Below are 12559 nucleotides of genomic sequence, written 5' to 3'. Positions count from 1 at the left end.
CCACCACCATTCCACCACCATCGTCTTACTTTGTTTGGTGCGCATTGACCGAAATATCAAACTTTCGCTAAGATCTAACATTTACAGATCATGGCATCTAGACTCCCTTATATACGGCCCTATGGGCTTTTTAAACTGTCGTTCATTCGAAGCTATTCTAAATTCTCATTCATTCCCAATCCTCAAATGGCTCCTCATGAAACTGAAATTTTAGACTCCAAGGTTCCTGACATGCCAGATGTATCAAAGGGTCCAAGGTTGTATACTGACATGATACGCCCAGACGACGTCTGTGACTTAGTACTTCGTCCTAACTTCAACGACATTATCATCGCAGCTTTGGCTGACGGCGCTCCTTTCACAGGAGATCCCAAATACAAGCTCACATCGAAGTCCACCGTAAGTGGGTCTAAGTTCTTGTTTGCCAACATCACAGCGAGATGGATTGACGATTTCAACGAATTGCTTCCAAATCTTCAGCCTATACCCGAGCAGAAGATGCTGGCTTCGTTCATGACCGAGACCAAGAGACTAGTGTTGGATAAAAAGTTCACTCCAGAGGTGATCTCATCCTCTGGTGATTTACAGATATTTATTGAAGCAGTGAAGCTGGATGTTGGTTTAGAAAGTACAGTGGAATACCTTCTCTCTCAGCCCCTGGTGATATCGAATATCTCCAAGTACGCACTCATCATGGACTACTTGACTCATAATGTGGGTTCGTTGAGCCGACAGAATCTTCCTGACTTTGTTGATTATCTTATAAGAGACGCTGAAAGTTGTGCTACTTCTGAAAAAGCATCCATAATAGACCTGTTTGTTACAGATTCAGTGCTAACCTTGTTCCCGGATGTCATCAAGGAATTGTCCCCTTCTGCAGTGAATAGTCTAGCAGGATTTGCGTTACATGACCATAACACTGAAGCTGCTAAACTGTTTTTTAAAAGTTTGATAGATACACATAAAATGGCTCCCCTGAAGGAGACATTCAAGCACTTCATATCCATTTATTCATCAATTGCCAGGCAAAAGGAGAAGAACAAAGAGAGAATATTGAAGGATCTCACATGCTTGAAGCCAATAATGTTCCACTATGGTCTTGACGCCAATTCATTCGAATTGCTCTTGTCACGAGTTATTGACAATTCCTACGATTTGGCCCAATTTGTTCGCTTGGCGCTGCTATCCCCCGAGCTTCTCGGTGATTACGCCGAGCACATTTTACTCCGCTTACACCACATTCACAAACAAAGTGGCCAGTCTCAAATTGCAAAAGCTGTTGAAACGACACAGTTTGTGAGGCTTTTGTTGCACGACTACGGTGTAAAATTAGATAGTAGATTGAGATCGGTCTTGCAAATGATTTGCGATGAGCAAAAAATTTCGATTGACGACATGAAGTTGACAAAGGCATCCACATAGACCGCTTTACCATTTTGTTGTGAAAGTACAATGACATTAAAGGGTCCAAAGATCGCTGTGGCTTTTGTGAAGGACATCTAGGTGTGGATCTGTGGCTGCGAACCATTTTGCAGCCATATTGCGATAACGCATCAGAAGTACCCAAATTACGATGCTGGGAGGACAATATAAATGGGAAAGATAACTGAGCTGAAAATCTTAGTCTGAAAACTACAATCACTTAATGGGGAATTACTGGAAAGTACACGGTTCAGAATTGGACGACCAGCTCTACTTGAGAGAGCTTAGAGAGGAGTACGAGTCTGGCAAGAGAGCTAATGCTGACGAGATCGAGGGCGAAATCTCAAAGATCAAATATCCGCAATACCTTGCGAAGACAAAGCTCGAGGAGGCTGGTACCTACAACAACCACGCCAACCCAGACCATGTTAAAAACGATAAGGGTCATTTGGGAGATCCCACGTTCAAGAATCTCTTCAAGCAAGGACTGGAGATCAATAAATTTGACTTGTCTCCAAATTTGGGTACTGAGATCGATGGGGTACAGCTCAGTGAGCTTGACGAAGCGGGAAGAAATGACTTGGCCTTGTTCTTGGAGACAAGAGGACTCGCGGTGTTCAGAAATCAGGACTTCAGAGACAAAGGGCCCCAGTTTGCCAAGGAGTTTGGTCAATACTTTGGACCTTTGCACATCCATCCTGTGGCATACACTGCTGTCGATCATCCGGAGTTGCTTGTTACCTTCAGAAAAGCAGGTGACTCCAAAAGATGGGCGACAGAATTCTCTCGTGAGACCGGCCTCTACAGATGGCACTCGGACATCAGTTTCGAGGAATACCCCTCGTCGTTCTCGTTCTTTGTGGCTTTGGAGGCCCCTCCATCCGGTGGTGACACTGTGTTTGTTGACTTGAGAGAAGCTTACAGAAGATTGTCTCCTCAAGTGCAAAAATTCTTTGAGACCTTGACTGTGATTCACACCAATGAGTATCAGCAGAAGTTCGCAAGGCTTAGAAACCAATTGGCAAAGGTGAAGAAAGTTTCGTACTCGGAGCATCCTTTGGTGAGAACTCACCCAGTAACTGGAGAAAAAAGTATCTTTTTCTCGAGAGGCTTTATTCTTAAGATCAAAGGCTTGAAGGACTCTGAGTCAGCTGCCATCTTGAATTTCTTGGAAGACCACTGTCTCAACAACCCAGAGTTCCAGGTGAGAGCTACACACAGAGGCACTGACTCAAGAACGGTGATTGCGTGGGACAACAGGTTCTTGGTCCACACTGCCACTTTGGACTTCCTAAACCACGAGACCTCGGCACGTCACCACTTCCGTATCACTGTTCTTGGTGAGAAGCCTTACTTTAAGGAGATCAAGAATAAGTCTGAGGACGATTCTGACAACGAAGACAAGCACCCCCGTGCCTATTAGTTACATTATGAATAGCTATTTGAAGATATGTTTCCTATAATACATTATTCCATGCGTCGTAGCTCGATCAGCTCGCCCACATCGTGCGAGTCTATTGAATTGTTTGTGTTGAAATTTCGTAAAGAGTGATTGGTGTTAGTCTGTCGTAATGAGCTAGATCTTCTAGCGTCCACCTCGTCGTCTGGCCCCTGTCCCGAACTATAGAAGCCATTGGTAAATACGTAAAATCCATCGTCTGACGCAGAATCGTCGATCCAGCGTGGCATTACGCCGTTGTTGCGCATATCATCATTCTTACCTTTGTACTCCTCGTCTAGGTGCCTTCTCGACAGTATGGACCGCTTCAAGAAACAAAGGAGCGAAGCTATGAGCGCCATAAGCGCTATAGGTAGCAACTGAATCCATCCAAGGAAGCTGAGCCGTGGAATGAACAAGATAATGTCCGCAAGAAATGCCAAAAGCGTCAGCAAAAACGATAGTGCGCTGAGCAAGAGCATCCACGAAAAATGGCCCAACAAGTTTCTCTTTGGCCTCTGTCTTTTGGCACCGTCAGCTGATTCGCCATCTACTTTATATTTGCTTTTTGTTCTTTGAAATAATACCCAAACTGGAGCCCCTGGGTACTTCTTATCGACATGCGTGATCAACATCACGAAAATACACTCCAAAGTCAATATGCCAGTTAGAATAAACGCAACAATATGAACTACCAATAATTTCGATATCAGATGAGTGGCGCCTGACGGAAGTGAAACAGGTGAAAAGAAATCTTCATCGTACGGTTCTTGGTTGAAGTCCTGGTAGGCATCATCATATGTATTCTTTGGGTACCCTATGGCCACTTTAGAGCACTTATTCTCGACAATATCACAAACACCAAACACTCCAAATGTGATGTTGTTGTACAGAGAGAAATGCAAATTGTAGTTGATAGAAGCTCCAGTTAAAGGCACTGAGATCACCGGTAGGAGTTGTATGGCGAAGCACACCAAGCAAAGGCATCCTATAAAGACGACACCTGTGTGCATGATATGAAGAGTTGCAGGATCATAAGCGGAAAAGGCCGCTGATTCTAGTATGTTTGAGTAATTATGGTTGAGTATTAGCTATAAAACTCAGTTGGTGAGTCCATTTCCTGATTATGTGACGGTATGCAGTCCAGGGTTGCATTTGCAACATAACGATGTAGGCATGAATAGAAGCCTTTTAAGTCCATTGATTAACCCTAGAAATAAAATGCTCAGTCCTTGATTCCAAGGTCTTCCAATTCTTCCGTAAGTTTCGTCTGACGTGCTTTCTTGAGGTCATTGGCCCTCTTTTTCTCTGATCTCGCAAACCTATCCACATCAGACGGAGCATTCAGGCCAAAATTCTCGCTTCCCAATATGAGGTCGTCGTTACCGCCATATTTATCCGAGTACTTCGTTGATGGCTCCTTTAAAATGTCTCTGATTTCAGGGTTGTGCACAAGTTGGTCATGGAGACCAAATCCAAAACACCATTTCAAATGCAAGAGTCTGAAATATAAGAACCAGCTGTTGATGGGGAGTGTTTTGGTGCGAGACAACTTCACAGCAGTGGTACTGACACCTTCGTTCAGAAGCTCTAACCCCTTTAGAGACCGCTTGTAAATCTCCTCTCTTGTCTCCGGGTTTGTGTAGTTCTTAATCGTGTTGTACAACTGGCTGAATACAGTAGTAGTATCCTTCTTCTCCTTTTTGCCCACCTTCTTGGCGGTGACACTCGCAAGCCTGTTGCACGTAGATAGAAGAGCCTCCTGCTCATAGTATGGAGCGTTATAATTGAACTCATCGTCCTCATCCTCGGCTTCGTCCTCGCCCTCTTCGTAAGTATAGAGCTCGTAACAAAGCGCTAGAGCTCTGCCTCCAGCCTTTGCAATGTCCATGTTGACGTCATTGTCGACAATCTCAACAAATTCGGTGGCGAGATTTGTGAGAATCTCATTTAAATATTCTCCTCTAGGAAGGAGAGTGAGAAGACCAGCGACACCGTGAATTGCGGCGACAGCAATATTCGCCTCCGCTTGAACGTTTGCCTCCTGCTCGCTCACCAACCGCTTGTCGTCACTTTCATCCATCAAGGTAGAGTATTCACGATCACCGGACTTGAGTTCATTTTGAAGAGTGACACTGCTTTGCACGTAACCCTGTGCAAGTTCCATAAGCCATTTCACCTTGTCATCGACGCCAAATGCTGAGTTATCTGCGTACAACACTATAAGGAGCGCACAGTAGCCACTTATGACACCTGCCTTATTCTCTTCATTCACACTAGCGTTAGGGGGCTCGGAGATGAGGCTTTCCAACTTCGCGTGGAAGTCAACGCTGACAATCTCACCAAAATCTTCTAGATCACTTGCAAGCAATCCAATGATAGAGCGGAAAAGGAGAATGAACTCGGAAGAAGACCTGTACTCCTTCAAATTGAGAAGCTTTACGAGCTGCAGCACTTTCTCTTCTGAGACGTAGTTTGGGGTGCCAGCATTCTCTTCATTATAAATCACAAGCGGCCTGATCACAATGAGCTTATAAAGCTGAGCTAGAAGCATTTCTCTCGACTGTGAAGACACTTCCGAGCGAGACCGGCCCAAGGAGTCGATTATCTCATTTACAGTGGTGGACTCCGACTGGATTCTCATTTTGTTCATGGCACTCACATGCTTTTCTCTGTAATCTTGAGCGTTTGCTACCATCGAATCTTTATTCTCAGCATCTTCAAGCTCATTTTGTAAAATAATCGCCTGCAATGATTCCAATTTTCTCGAAAGCAACTCCTCTATGCCGCTAAAATTAATGTCCAAAGCACCGTTTTCCTCCCCGTCTGGATTTGGAGTACGTACTCTTGACGAGGACCTCGAAGAGCCATTGGAGTTGCCGTCTCGCTGCGAAAACCGAGCTGCTAAGCTTGTAGGTCTTGACATTGTGGATGTGGTTTGATAAGCAAAGAAAGGTATTGGATAAATGTGTCTCACTTAAGTGCGGGTATACAGTCATGCTGGGATGGGGTGCAGGAGAAATACAGGATGGGACCACATAGGCAAGCAAGCCAGCCTACAAAGAAAAGTCAAATTATTTGAACTGTCTCAACCAGTCCTTTCATGATTCGCCCATTAATCGCCTTTTCCCTCGACACATCATCTTGTCTAGAATACAACTTCATCTGGCAACACATAGTGCTTCTCTCCATCGTCTCTGACAGTCTCTTTGTGCACGTCTCTAGGGAGTGCTTTTCTCATATCAAACCCATCTAAGTCGTCATTTGGCTTGTTTCTGTCTGTAGGGTAAACTGAGCCGTAGTAGCCAATCACCCTGCGATAAACCGAGTATCCCAATTTCTCATATAGTTGTCTTGCCACACTATTGGTCACTTTGACGAAAAGATCCACGAAAAGTGTTCGGTATGGCTCTACAGCGGTGATTCTCTCCAAATGCAAACAGAGATCGGAGGCAAGCCCTATTCTCCGGTAGTCTCTATTGATTGTGACTGCTGTGATGTGGGTGTGCCATTCTTTTTTCGCTAGTTGTCCTTCGGTTTTGCCCATCATGTATCCACTTATCTTTGGACTGAACTCTGGGGCTTCCTCTACAGATTTGAAGAACAAATCGGGCCATTGAGTAGCGTACTGAAGGTAAAACAGGAGATTAAAGTTTTCAGTGAAGGGGTCTAAGTTGACCGGATTGAGGTCGAAGAGGTCGTTCATTTCAAATGGCTTAATCGACGTCATGGTTGGAAATAGAAATTAATTGAATAGTGGCAGAGGTTCCTGCTTCATCACAGAGATTGGGTTTCACGTCACTAGAAAAAAGTAACGTTCGAATGTCGCGTGACTTTCGATCACGTGCAATGATCGAGAAATTTTCGTCGCCTCGGTAGCGTATTCCTCTATACGTGCCGGTCACCAAAAAACATAAACCTACAAACTTCTTTTTATTATTTCCAGCAACATGTACAATCCAAGTGCTGAAATCCCAGAAGAGCAGAAGAAGATGCAGGAGCAAATCTCCTATGCCACGTTGAAGACTGCTGGCGTCATCGCTGGTGCGTTGTGGTTGACTCCTATCGTCTTGCACTTCATCAAGAAGCAATTCTAACTTTTCAAACACATGTCACGTCCATAGTGCCCCATTTTGTACATATAACCTGTGAATAACACACGATCTTATCAACTACCCACTTCAGTGCTCTCCAGAATTTTGTATTTACTCCTCCTCCTCCTCAAACTCGTGCAAATCCTCTCTAAGCTTGTTGATCTTTGCAGCAAGATTCATGAACTCAAATCTCTCAGCGATCCTCGAGGCGGCAAGCAAAGCTTTATCGTTCTTGACTAGCTTGACAACACTGAGAGCTTTGTTAAGCTTCTGGTCTTGGCACGCGTTTGCAAAAAGCTTGAGCAACGACTTGTCGAAGGCAACACTGTAGCCGTTCAACCTCTCGAGCAGCTCATCTTGATCTTCGAGATCAGGCAACGTCATATGAAGAAGCTTTCCGAGCGTTGATGCCCGCAAAAATTCTTCCTCGGGATCTTCCTCGTTCAATTTCTCTAACTTCGATGCGTGATCACTTTCATCGTCCTCTTCCTCATCATCGTCAGCTCCAGGCTTCCTCTTCTTGGTCTTCTCCTTGGAATCCCTAAGGTGCTTGAAGCTCTTTGTTGGTAACTTGATATCAAGCTCGAGTGGCAATGATAGTGGGAAGCCGGGATACGTATTTGCGTTCTTGAGGATCAAGCAGATGAATTTGTCACGTTGAAGACCTAATGGCCAAGTCTTCCAGAGTCTCTTGGACTTTGTAATGCCGTAATCTGACACAACCTCGGAGCAACTGAGAATGGGAACCCATCTGGCGTTCCCAGTCTCTCTCCACTGAGAGAGCACAGTCAATGTATCATCCAAGCCTGATACGACGCATGGATCACCGAATTCGTTGAAGAATAGCCCCTTTATAAGTGGAGCATCACCATGCAACTTCAACGTGATAGGAGCACCTTGCTGTAGGAATTTATAATCATCGCTCACGTCGATGATGGAGTAGTCATAGCTATCTTGCGTCGGTTGATTTATCGTGAAGACAATGGAGCTCAGCGACGATATCAACGTGACAATAGGGGCAACCTTCATTAAATTTATGCAAAGACCGTAGAGGTTGAAAAATCTCAAATATCCAAAGTTTGTGCCAACGACAATCAAGGAGTCGCTTGAAGTGGTCAGCGTGGAACTCGTTAAACAGAGAGATGTGATATATTCACCTTTCAATAAAGGAATCTGCCTGTCCCAAGCGTCGTTTGTCAAAGTATGATGCCTATAATAGATGTGGCCACCATTTTCACTACCCCCAGATTCGAATCCCGAGTTCCCGAGAAGAACACCTCTCTCGTTTACAGAGCATAAATCATAGTCAAAGTTGTCAATAAAGTGGTAGTCTTTGTTGTTAGTCCTGTCGAAGAATGAGATGGTGATACTCTGCTGATTGCTGCTTGACTCGGTTCCACTTTTTACAGCCCACACATATGCAATTTGGTTCATGAACAAGTATCGTCTTTGAGTCGATGTGTTGGATGAGGTAATCCAAGGGGTGGAGCCTGGCGTGTAAGGCTTGAGCAGGACTCTGCTTGCGCTTACTAGTGGAGGGGGCGGCGTATGCGATTTGCCATTTTGTAGCCTTTGGCGCTTGTGCCTGTCACGAAGGTAATCGTCTACACTTCTGTTAAAAGGAACTTCACTCTCGAAATCATCATCCTCTTCATCCTCGTCGATGATTCGGGAGTCATCTAGCCCATTGGCTCTTCGCTTCTCTGCAGCATGGCCATTCAAAAGATCCTGAGGAAGGTCTGTATCAGATTCATCCGCTTCGTCCAAAAATAAAGAGTCAACTTCGGATCTAACACTTGAAGGCTCTTCCTCAGGATCCTTAGAAACTATAGGGATTGAACGGAGCTCACCATTTGTGGTGCCTACAAAGGCAACTTTTGCATTCCATGCCACACTCAAAGGCAAATGGTCAAGCTGGCCCAACTCAAATGTTTTGACGAGTTCACCAATGACAGCATCGAAGAGCACGAGAGTACCGTTCTTATGAAGCGTGAGAATGAATTTCAGATTAGGTGATGTAGTGAACGAGATAAGGTTGCTTTGACGTGGGTTGAGTTCTCTTTGTTCCTGTAAATTTGCTCTGTTATAACCCTTAACCGTATTATTTGTAGTTGGTACAAAGAAAAGCTCTCCGTTTCCTAGCCAATGAGTCTTTGTTGCCACAAGCTCGTGTCTATGAATCCCATCAAAGTCAATTATGTCGGTTGAAGTGGGTTGCTTCTCAGGTACAGCTTGTGGAAGTTTCTCCCTTACGTCAGGATTCTCGTTCATCACAGACACCAATTGCACATCACCATTGGCAAGACAAACACTGATCAATTCGCCAGCAGGATTGTATGAAATGTTTACGATGGGCTCGCCTAGTGAAACCGTTGTCACAGCAGAATCACCATCAGTATCAATGAGAATGAGGTCACCAGAATCCCCTCCTGTAGCAATTCTTTTTCCTTCATTGATGTAAGCGCTGTCTCGCAAAGGCTGATCAGTTTTATAAATAACTTCGAATTTCTCGTCGCCGTTGGGGGACTCAGATATTGACAAAACAGCCAAACTACCATCTGTAGACGTAAGTAGTACATCACGTCCAAGAGATGATAAAGATGTTAAATTTTCGGGGATATCCACCGATAGCGGCTCCGAGTCTGGCAGCTCAGGGTCAAAGATTTTTATCAATCCCTCACTGTTACCCGCTATAAAACGACCTGACAACTCATGGTAATGAACATAAGAGTTCCCGTCTAAGAATGCCGGGATTCTAAGCAGCATTGTGTGGTGATAGCTCAGTTTTGCTGGATCGCTGCTTGGAGTATTTTGATTTCTCTGGTGACCGCGTAAATGTCTACGCGTGCTTCTGTCACGTGTAGAGACTTCAGTGAAAATACTAGTATTTACGGGGAAAAGGAAAGCGTTTGACGAGATATGCTTGGGGGAAACTGTGACCTTTCTAATACAGACAAGTTGCAGATGACAAATTTCGTAGGCATCATTTCATGTGTCAGCGTAGTGGTAGAATGCTCCGTCGCGTCCACCATTGAAAAATTTCAAAAAATAGTAAAAAGTCCAAAATATTTTTGTACTGAGGTTACCTACTCAAAATAATTTATTTGAATCATCATGTTTGTAACGGATGTGTTGCCAACGTCAAATACCCATTCTTAGTTATATACATCTATTCATTTGGCTGCGAGAAGAGGCGATTCTATGACTCACAAAATTCACACTGATATACTCACAAATAATAACGAAAATGTACTCAAAATGAAATAAGTCCTCCAAAACACAAAGTCTTTCATTAAATCTTGTTAGAATCCTTTTTATCATGTACCAAATTACCCAGTATCTATTGGCTTCAAAGTCATCGTGAATCCTGTGTTTACCTCTTTGGATGGCGCGTTATTTTGATCTATTTCACGTCTACAACTTACCTGAATTACAACACTACCTAAAGCAGCATGTCTGATCGCGTTGAAGAAGAAGAAGACGACTTCGGGGGACCTTTGCTCGTTGAGCAGCTAGAGAGCAGTGGCATCTCGGCTAACGATATCAAGAAACTCAAGCAAGAGGGTTACCACACAGTGGAGAGTGTTGCCTATGCTCCCAAGAAGGCGTTGCTCACGGTGAGAGGCATTTCGGAGGCGAAAGCTGACAAAATCAGTATCGAGGCTGCGAAACTCGTGCCTATGGGCTTCACTACGGCGTCTGAATTCCACAGCAGAAGATCTGAGTTGATTTGCCTCACCACAGGTTCGAAGCAGTTGGACACCTTGCTAGGTGGAGGTGTCGAAACAGGATCCATCACTGAGGTGTTTGGAGAGTTTCGTACCGGTAAATCACAGTTGTGCCACACTTTGGCCGTGACGTGTCAGTTGCCCATCGATATGGGAGGTGGTGAGGGCAAGTGTCTTTACATCGACACTGAGGGCACATTCAGACCCGTGAGACTTGTGCTGATTGCTCAGCGGTACGGCTTGAACCCGGACGACTGCTTGGACAATGTAGCTTACGCTAGAGCCTATAATGCTGAACATCAGTTTCAGCTTTTGCACCAGGCGGCTCAGATGATGTCTGAATCGCGATTCTCGTTGCTTGTGGTGGACTCGATCATGGCCTTGTACAGAACAGATTTCTCTGGTCGAGGCGAGTTGTCGGCGAGACAAAGTCATGTGGCGAAGTTCATGAGGACTTTGCAGAGGTTGGCCGATGAGTTCGGTATTGCCGTGGTAATTACGAACCAGGTGGTTGCCCAAGTCGATGGTATGGCGGGTATGTTCAACCCAGACCCTAAAAAACCAATTGGGGGTAATATTATTGCGCACAGCTCGACCACACGGTTGTCTTTCAAAAAGGGTAGAGGAGAGCAGAGAATCTGTAAAGTGTACGATAGTCCGTGCTTGCCCGAGAGTGAGTGTGTGTTTGCCATCTATGAGGACGGCATTGGCGATCCAAAGACAGAGGATGATGAGTGATGACCGGGATGGTGAATAAATAAGAGGGGCTTTATCCAAAGTCAGGGAATCGATATGAAATGTGAATAAGAAGGGTGATCGTGTGAGTTGCTCGCAAATTGAACTCAATGGACATGGACTTACTCAGCGAAACTCTTCAGTGTATAAGTCGATGCCAGAGGTACCGAGTTCTGAGTGAGCTCAGGCTGCTAAGCGTGGCCTTTTGTATAGACGTATATAAAGCTCTGAGGGGGATGCGGACGAGACTGAAGAAACTATTGTTAGCTTGGATAGGCGAAATGCGAGGAAATGTCCACAAGGGAGTCTGAGGTCAGAAAAAGCGTGCTCAAAAGCGTTTCGCATCCCATCGGTGTTGAGCTTGTTGTTGGCGGTGTTCCACATGCCACAAAACGGAGGGAGCGAAGAAGTATAAGAGGCAATGGTTGGGTGTCCAAGGTAGAGGTAGCGCGAGAAACAAGAGGATTTACAGACCTATGTGGGCGCTGGATCTGAGTGACTCGCCTGGCGGTTGTGCCTATACTTTCGTCACAATAGGCGTTAGACAGGGCGCCGCACTTGCTCGACGCTGGTGCCGTGGTTGTGCCGGAAGCCAAGAGCCTGGGCAATGTCGGTGACATGAGGTGGCAGGAAAATACAAAACGCCGGCTTTGAGAACGAAAAGAAGGGCAGAAAAGCGGTTGCCAAAAGAAACGAGCGTGCTGGTGCAAAGTGACTCAGGAGGAAAAGGGAGTGGGTGGCACAACAAGTGAAAAGTAAAAGAGAGAATTGAAATAGCCTATGCTGAAGAGTTGAACGGGTGAAACCCAACCGATGACGGGACTTTTGGGTCTCCTTCCGTAATACTTTAGTTTAAACTCTTCACCCTTGAGCTCTCTACATAGCATCTCCCAGGATGTGGAGTGCTTTAAAGCTACCCAAATTATCTAGATGATCACTGTAAGTGCGGCGGTTGCCTTATTCGGACCTTTCCGGCACACAAAAATTATCTTTTCCATCTACGCGCCGGGTAACCCTTTCTGGCATGCTCGTCAATGCCTACCTGCCCCAGGAATCCTTGTTAGTCGAAAATTTTTCTTCAGGCCCATCCACAAGATATATCATTTGGAAGGCATTTTTATTATCAAAAGCCCCTACCCTTG

The 12559-nt window shown here is 45.1% G+C and overlaps 7 protein-coding genes across 7 annotated transcripts; 3 read left to right on the top strand and 4 right to left on the bottom strand. All coding sequences in view use genetic code 12, as the record gives it.

The window, feature by feature from the left end:
* Positions 1–186: 186 nt before the first annotated feature.
* On the top strand, positions 187–1422 carry CJI96_0002962 (uncharacterized protein; the record flags this gene model as incomplete). Its single annotated transcript, XM_029033535.2, has 1 exon — positions 187–1422. The coding sequence occupies one exon, from the start codon at positions 187–189 to the stop codon at positions 1420–1422; it is 1236 nt and encodes a 411-aa protein (XP_028892127.2).
* Positions 1423–1645: 223 nt separating this feature from the next.
* CJI96_0002961 (TauD/TfdA dioxygenase family protein) lies at positions 1646–2845 on the top strand (the record flags this gene model as incomplete). Its single annotated transcript, XM_029033536.2, has 1 exon — positions 1646–2845. The coding sequence occupies one exon, from the start codon at positions 1646–1648 to the stop codon at positions 2843–2845; it is 1200 nt and encodes a 399-aa protein (XP_028892128.1).
* Positions 2846–2889: 44 nt separating this feature from the next.
* RIM9 (Rim9p) lies at positions 2890–3873 on the bottom strand (the record flags this gene model as incomplete). Its single annotated transcript, XM_029033537.1, has 1 exon — positions 2890–3873. One exon carries the CDS (start codon positions 3871–3873, stop codon positions 2890–2892), a length of 984 nt encoding a protein of 327 aa, XP_028892129.1.
* A 212-nt stretch (positions 3874–4085) lies between these two features.
* Positions 4086–5786, bottom strand: CJI96_0002959 (uncharacterized protein; the record flags this gene model as incomplete). Its single annotated transcript, XM_029033538.2, has 1 exon — positions 4086–5786. The coding sequence occupies one exon, from the start codon at positions 5784–5786 to the stop codon at positions 4086–4088; it is 1701 nt and encodes a 566-aa protein (XP_028892130.1).
* Positions 5787–6008: 222 nt separating this feature from the next.
* Positions 6009–6590, bottom strand: CJI96_0002958 (peptide alpha-N-acetyltransferase complex B subunit NAT3; the record flags this gene model as incomplete). Its single annotated transcript, XM_029033539.1, has 1 exon — positions 6009–6590. One exon carries the CDS (start codon positions 6588–6590, stop codon positions 6009–6011), a length of 582 nt encoding a protein of 193 aa, XP_028892131.1.
* Positions 6591–7065: 475 nt separating this feature from the next.
* Positions 7066–9720, bottom strand: CJI96_0002957 (chromatin-binding protein CTF4; the record flags this gene model as incomplete). The annotated part of the gene is made up of 1 exon (XM_029033540.2): positions 7066–9720. One exon carries the CDS (start codon positions 9718–9720, stop codon positions 7066–7068), a length of 2655 nt encoding a protein of 884 aa, XP_028892132.2.
* A 686-nt stretch (positions 9721–10406) lies between these two features.
* Positions 10407–11420, top strand: RAD51 (recombinase RAD51; the record flags this gene model as incomplete). Its single annotated transcript, XM_029033541.2, has 1 exon — positions 10407–11420. One exon carries the CDS (start codon positions 10407–10409, stop codon positions 11418–11420), a length of 1014 nt encoding a protein of 337 aa, XP_028892133.1.
* Positions 11421–12559: the final 1139 nt, after the last annotated feature.

The sequence above is a fragment of the Candidozyma auris genome, chromosome 3 (assembly GCF_003013715.1).
Source record: "Candidozyma auris chromosome 3, complete sequence".
Lineage (NCBI taxonomy): Eukaryota > Fungi > Ascomycota > Pichiomycetes > Serinales > Metschnikowiaceae > Candidozyma > Candidozyma auris.
The sequence above is the reverse complement of the archived record's forward strand: the minus strand, read 5'-3'. Positions and strand labels throughout refer to the sequence as shown.